The sequence below is a fragment of the Pterocles gutturalis genome, unplaced genomic scaffold (assembly GCF_000699245.1).
Source record: "Pterocles gutturalis isolate BGI_N339 unplaced genomic scaffold, ASM69924v1 Scaffold49377, whole genome shotgun sequence".
In the NCBI taxonomy this organism is placed as follows: domain Eukaryota; kingdom Metazoa; phylum Chordata; class Aves; order Pterocliformes; family Pteroclidae; genus Pterocles; species Pterocles gutturalis.
The window spans coordinates 1-6,918 of NW_010117546.1; the positions used below are offsets into that span (position 1 = coordinate 1).

At 39.4% G+C, this 6,918-nt stretch overlaps 1 protein-coding gene across 1 annotated transcript; it reads right to left on the bottom strand.

Annotated features, from left to right (window-relative positions):
- Positions 1–1,554: 1,554 nt before the first annotated feature.
- Positions 1,555–5,096, bottom strand: LOC104459333 (protein-glutamine gamma-glutamyltransferase 6-like; the record flags this gene model as incomplete). Its single annotated transcript, XM_010075808.1, has 4 exons — positions 1,555–1,705; positions 2,781–2,905; positions 3,637–3,800; positions 4,779–5,096. Coding segments are annotated over 4 exons (758 nt in total), but the record flags the coding sequence as incomplete, so codon positions are not given.
- Positions 5,097–6,918: the final 1,822 nt, after the last annotated feature.

A 6,918-nucleotide genomic window follows, 5' to 3' on the forward strand; every position in this document is an offset into this window, starting at 1 on the left:
CCCGTGGTTTTATAAACCACGACACTGTGTTACAACTTATCTAGAAACATGCCGTGCCAATTTGTCCTGAGAGAAGTCTGCACACTGTTCTGAACTTCCATTGGACTGTGACTGAGGAGTGAAGGGTATAAGTGGAGAAGGGGTGATCCTCTTATTTTCCCTACCTCTGCACTTCTGCACTGTCTGGTTTTGTCTGCTGCTGTTTTCAGGTTTTTTTCCAGATTCATATCAAGATTGCTTCCAACCAAAAAGGCAAATTAATTACCTACAGCTTGAATTTATTTTTAAAAAAAAGGAATCTAAAGTTTTGTTGTGGTTTCTTGTGTATTTTTTTTCCAGTAAGAATTTGTGATCATCTCTGGATGCATCAGACTCTCTGAAATATTATCACGTTTCAGACAAAAGCTGTCCATAGGGAACTCCTGACAGCTCTGTGGTTCAGAATTTTGGCCTTATTAGTTCTGCTTTAAACATTTTGTAAGTTGGAAAACCAGTCTAACTCTCCAGGCTTGGCAGAGGCCCTTGTGCACCATTAGTGCCTCCCATCCCACTTCTGAAATGCGGCAAGGTGCTCACTGTGCCCTCTCGCTCGCTGTCTTCCGTGGCAGTCCTTAGAGAGGCTCCTTGCCGGCACTAATAGCGAGTCCTTCAGGTCTCTTGAAAGTGTGTTTAGTGTGAGACCTGGTACCTGGTGCTGCTGGGATCAGGAACCTGCAACAGAGGCATCTGTCCTCAAATGCTGCAACAGGGATGGGGATAGGTGCTGCCTGTCACTGACAGACATTGGGAAGGTTTGAAGGTAAACACATTCCTTGTCTCCAGTGACCTTATGCCAATGGGCAAAAGGTGTTGGTAACCTTGTGTTGCTGATCTTCTATGTTAGCGCAAGACTCCCCCTGTGCTTTGTGATGCTTGGGACTCCACCATGGTACTGCTTTGATATGTACGTGTGTTGTCCCCTCTGTGACAGGCCTGTGCCTACAGGGTACAGAAATATTGTTGTCATGGACCCCAAACATTTCTTTTTCTAGCCTTCATAGGCTTTTTTCCTCCCATTCACAGAGGTAGAAGTATCACAAAATTAAAAAGTTAAATGAACAATAGATGAAATGTTCTACCTTTTTATGCAAGAAACTTAAATGAAAGAAAGAATTTTCCTCTACCTTGTGATTTCTCATATTTCCATGGAATGTACAATTCATTACAAAAGAATACAGTTATATGAATAGTTTTTATTTCTTGCTGACAATTAGAATGTGGTCACAAAGAGACTGTAGTAATTAAATGATGGAAAAGTCAAAACCGGGAGCCTAACACGATGAGATGTGATAAAACAGTGAAGCTATGTCTACAAGGAAGGGGTTTCATTTTTCTAGAGAAGAGGACAAAAAAAAAGAGGCAATTAGATACTAAATAATTAAGCACTGTGAAAGCAGGAGGCTTGATTCTATTGCAATGTAAGAGGTAACCAATTTTTGTGGGAAGTTTCTTGCTGTCATCACTGTCCCTATACATGCCATGTTAATGCCGAAGTAGGAGATTGATTCAGTCACATTATGCAGGTGCCACTGCAATGGTCACAAATCCCTTAACGTGTGAAAATTTGTCACAAGAGAAGTCTACTTGCAGCTGTAAGGGCCCAGTCCTGCGAGGTGTGAATTCAAAATAAATTTTTGATCTCTCCCTTGGTGCCAGTGGTGCCAGACTGAAAAAAGAAAAGAAAAAAAAAAAGTAAATTAATTCAGACTTGCATTGTCTTTAATTGAGATTCCCAAGAAGCAGAACTGAATGATAGCTAGGGCACCAACAGTTACCTGAGACCTGGCCTTGGGCTTTAAGAATTACTTGGGGTTTGAGGCTTTGTGTAGACTAAGAAATGAGAAAACATAGTACCATCTTCACTTACTCTTGAATAGACTGACAGAAGTGAGAAGTGCTATGACACACCTCTGTATTAGGGCTGGGTACAGGTTTGGATAGTCAACACAAACTTGGAATTGGAAAACTCTGATGTCAAAGGCCAGTGCTCTGTCCAATGCCTGCTTGGTTCATATCCATTTTGGCAATAATACAATTTTTCTAGTGGCCAGGGTGCTTTGTTGTGTGTCTCCTTTTTGGCCTAAATTGGCTTAGTCTTTCAGTGGAATAATGTTTTCTGTATTTTTATGGATTACTATGTCCAAGTATTTCCAGAGCCACAGCAAGTCAGACTGTTTTATAATTAAACAAGTTTTAGGAAATGTGAACTACACAACACTTAGTTAATGCATAAAGCCAAACAGTCCAGAGGAAAATGAAACAGTAATACAACATTTTGCTCCTATGTTTTGAAAAGGCATGATTTTCTCCTACTTTAAAGAAGAACAGAGCAGCTTCTTGTTTGGGCTGAAATAAGGGTGCTATGGCAGTCTTATTGATTTGCTTTAGCTCAGACTTATTTTTCTAGTATTAGGGCACTGTATATAAAAATAGAAACATGAAGCCAAGCTGTAGAATAAATATTGGAGAGACACAAGAATGCGACATGCCCATTTGCTTTCCCAGGAAGGAAGAATGTTAGCAGTTTTTAGTTGTTAAAGAAGTTCTTATGTGGGGAAAAAATAATACATGATTGAGAAATCATACTGAGAATATCTCAGTATATATTGGTGGCGTTTTTATTTTCCTAGATAAAAAAAAATGAAAGAGACAAACCAACCATGATTTTTTTCTTATTGAGAAACTAGAAATGCTATTGGTCACGTTAGAAGCACTGAGTAAATGCTACAGCTTTCACTTACTGTATCTTGACCTGTTGATTCATCAAAGTCACTAGCAGTATACAGCGGTTCACAGGTTCAGGGAGGGGATTGGCGTATGAAATCTCTAGAGTAGCAGCTTTGTTCACTACAACCCGCCGAGGAATCTAAATGACAGAGACACGTTTCTGATCACGCAATGTTTTACACTTTTGTGGAGTCAGACTTCAGTCAAACTTTAAGCAGAGCATCTCATTTTTGAGGATGTTTGAGGTATTTGTAGGAGCAGTGAAATCTAACTGACGGGTGATGTTCCTTTCCTAATACTTGAAGCTGTATTTGGATTAGCTAAATAGTGCTCTCAAGCCGTATGCAAGATTTTGTGCACAATTTCAGTGAAATATAGCCCTAACTTTACAAACACGTCTCATTAAACCTGTCTGATCTTTGGGTTGCTGAGTGGCTGCTTTTTTGGGACATCATTGATTAGGATTAAAGTATTAAAACAATATAAACTGGCCGTAACATAGATTAGAATTAAGAGTTTAAGTCTGTATTTTGGGAGTAGGCAAGGTTGTTTGAAGGCAACACAAGCACTTGCCAATAACTAGAATACAGATGAAATTAAAACAAGTTCTGTGAATATAAAGCAGTGGCACGTGACTGGGAAAGAAAGAATGTAACACAGCTGTTCTGAAGAACAGGGGGCAGATTCAGGCAAAGATTAAAAATTGTTCTCTCGCATGCTGAGTTTCTCAATTTAAGCAGGCAGAATTTTAGAGCAATATCTGAAATTGCAGCATAAATTAATGCATTTATCCCCAAATCCTCATCGTAAGCTCTGAGCTCCAGAAGGACACTTTAGTTCTTTCAGAATACCAGGGAGAGAATTGTTTACCTTAATTATAATGTTTGTGTCCTCTAAAATGATTGTCTTCTCCACCAGCAACTTTGCCCCATGCATGTGCATGACTTCACATAAAGCAGTAACTTGGATCCTTTTGTCAGTAGTCAGATATTTTCCATAATAAGAATAAGGGATCTTTATCTGGATATGTTTCCCTGGAATTCAGACATATATTTAGGAACTATTACATTCTCAAAGAATGCTACAGAAAAGAGTTATTGGGAGGGGTTTTGGAATTACTGATGAGAACAGAAGATAAGACAGCTGGAGTCTGTTTGTATTTTTTCCTTGTGAAACTGGTTGTGTATTTCTCTCTTCTGGTGATCCTTTTCTACTTTAACTCATTTGTCCCTTACAGTTTTGAATGGAGGATTTTGGCCTGAAACTGAGGGAATCTGCTCATCTGCATTTTGCTGGATTCCTGTCCCTTTGTATTTCTTATAATTAGAGGTTTAACCATGTTTATCTATTCTCTCCTTATATCCTACATGTTTTACCTCAGTCAAGAAGAAAGTTTGAGTCAAGTTTCACAGGGATCCTTTTCAAGTGACCTGGTCAGCTGCTAATTGTTGTAATCCTACAACTTTTCTGCTGTGTATGGGGAAAAAAAAATGTTTATCTTTGGAACCCCTGGGGATGAAAAAGTTCTCTATAATACTTTTAATAACCTTGACACTTCAAAAGAGAGACAGAGTTTCACTGCAACTTTTAGCCTTTTTCTGAGTTAATTTCTATTAAAGTGTTGCCTGTTAAGTGCCAGAAAGCATACATCACTTTTTTTTATCTGTTAAAAGAGCAAGATATGTTCCTATACATGCAATAATCACCACAGACACACACACGTGCACAGCTATATATATACACATGTGACACATACATATGGTGTTGTTTCTGGAGCTATAATATAAATGTAGCTTTCTGTATAGTATTTCATGAGACCTTCAATTCCTGGTTGAACTAATGAAAGTTTTCAGAGTTAAAAATAAATAAATTGTAAAAGGTAGTCATAAACAATGCTATTAAAAGATGGAACAAGGCTGATATAGGTATGATACTGATGCTTCTTCCTTCCACTTGCCTTCACGTGCCTAAGAAGAGGGTGACATTGGCTCCTCAGGGACATTAAAAGTTACCTTGTTTAGAACCAAGATCCACAGAAGTGGTTGCCTTCAGGATCTCTGACACTGCTCTCCTTGTGTACAGGATGGTTGACGCACTCACGTCGACCTTCACGGTCTTCTGGTCAATAGATAAGTTATTGAGAATTAAGATCAGGGTAATGTCTTTGCCAAACACTGGAGGTTCGGTCAGCTTGAATTTCCCAGAGATCCCAGGGTTTCTAATTGTCTCTGAAGATCTTTCATCTGGAGATTCTGTGTGTCCTTCTGTGATGTTTGATCCAAATATCTTGGCCAAGGCCTTTTTATAAACTCGTCTTTCCTCAGAAGAACCTGGTTGAAGGAGAGAAACAAGTAAAATTCATGCTTGTTACCGTTGCACCTTCTCTGTGTAAAGGCTTTCAGAGTGATATAGGGTGTTTGTTCTGCATCACCCAGAAATATGCAACACCTGAAAGTTCCCCATATTTTTGTTAGGCTTCTGTTCAGGTTTTTCGCAGGAAAGTAATAAACATATTGTAATAAGGTGAAGAAGTTGCTAAAATGAAATATGATGCATTTGTATTTGTTTAGGATGCAAGATTTTTTTGTCCTTTGGTCAGAATATGCAGTGCTATGATACACATTACTTTGCTAATCTGATGATATCCAGCCTCTATTAAATATGGTTGCACTAAAACATTGAGGAGTGAAGTATTGAAATATGGTCACTGATTCCAGAATGGCAAACTTTAAAAAAGTGAAATACTTTTTTTTTTTTAAGACTTTGAGCCACAAACATTAACCAAACTATTATATGAAAATTTAAAAAAAGATGAAGGGACATAGGTACCAAGTTTTTGAGGAAAGACAAAAATATTCTTGCAAACATATGGCGATTCAGTTCTTAATCTTTGCTGTGTTGTTTTCTTAAGTACGGATGAATGGCACTTAATACCTTTACTGTTTCCTAGTAGTTTTGTTTCCAGGATCCAGTAATGTGGAGACTGCGTCCACCAGGAGTGCAAACACGTTAACAGCTGAACGGCTGGGTAGCTGATGGGTAGATGTCAGAGCAGAAGCATAAGAGAGCATAACTCAATGAATTTATACAGTCCAAGAGGGACTGAGTGAGTCACTCCTTGGGTGCAGGATCTAATGGGATCTTCAAACGGAAAGATGAGGAGTTGGAATGGACACAGCAAGAAAGAATTTTTTTGCTGAGAGAGACTGAGCATGAGGGAGATGGATGTCTCTAGTTACACAGAATCACAGAATGTTAGAGATTGGAAGGGACCTCGAAAGATCATCTAGTCCAATCCCCCTGCCGGAGCAGGACACCCAGATCAGATCCCACAGGAACGCATCCAGGCGGGCTTTGAATGTCTCCAGAGAAGGAGACTCCACACCCTCTCTGGGCAGCCTGTTCCAGTGCTCTGTCACCCTCACTGTAAAGAAGTTTTTTCTCATATTCAAGTGGAACCTCCTATGTTCCAGCTTGAACCCATTGCCCCTTGTCCTGTCACTGGATGTCACAGAGAAGAGCCTGGCTCCATCCTCCTGACACTCACCCTTCACGTATTTATAAACATTGATTAGGTCACCCCTCAGTCTCCTCTTTTCCAGGCTAAAGAGACCCAGCTCCCTCAGCCTTTCCTCAGCAGGGAGATGCTCCATTCCCTTCATCATCTTTGTGGCTCTGCGCTGGACTCTCTCCAGCAGTTCTCTGTCCCTCTTGAACTGAGGGTCCCAGAACTGGACACAATATTCCAGATGCGGTCTCACCAGGACTGGAATTTAAGGTTTCAGATCAGTTGTTTGATTGTTGCCCTGGATGTGACAGAAAACTAGTACTTACTGCTCTGTACCTTCCCGTGCTACAGACCTGTGCCAAGTTCACGATACATTATGTTTTAAGATGATACAGTTTTAAGACTTTTTGGTATGACAGCTTGAGGGTTTGTCTGCCTTGGTTAGTAAAACATGTTTTGTAGCCCTGGTTTGTATATATATTACATTTTGTATTTCTGTGCGAGAGGCTAAAGTATATTTTGTATTGTGCCTTAATAAGGAAACTACTAAATACACAAAACCAGAAACACAATATCCATTGTATTAAGAACGTAGTATGAAATAACTGGCAGAAATATTCATAGAATCATAGATTGGTTTGGGT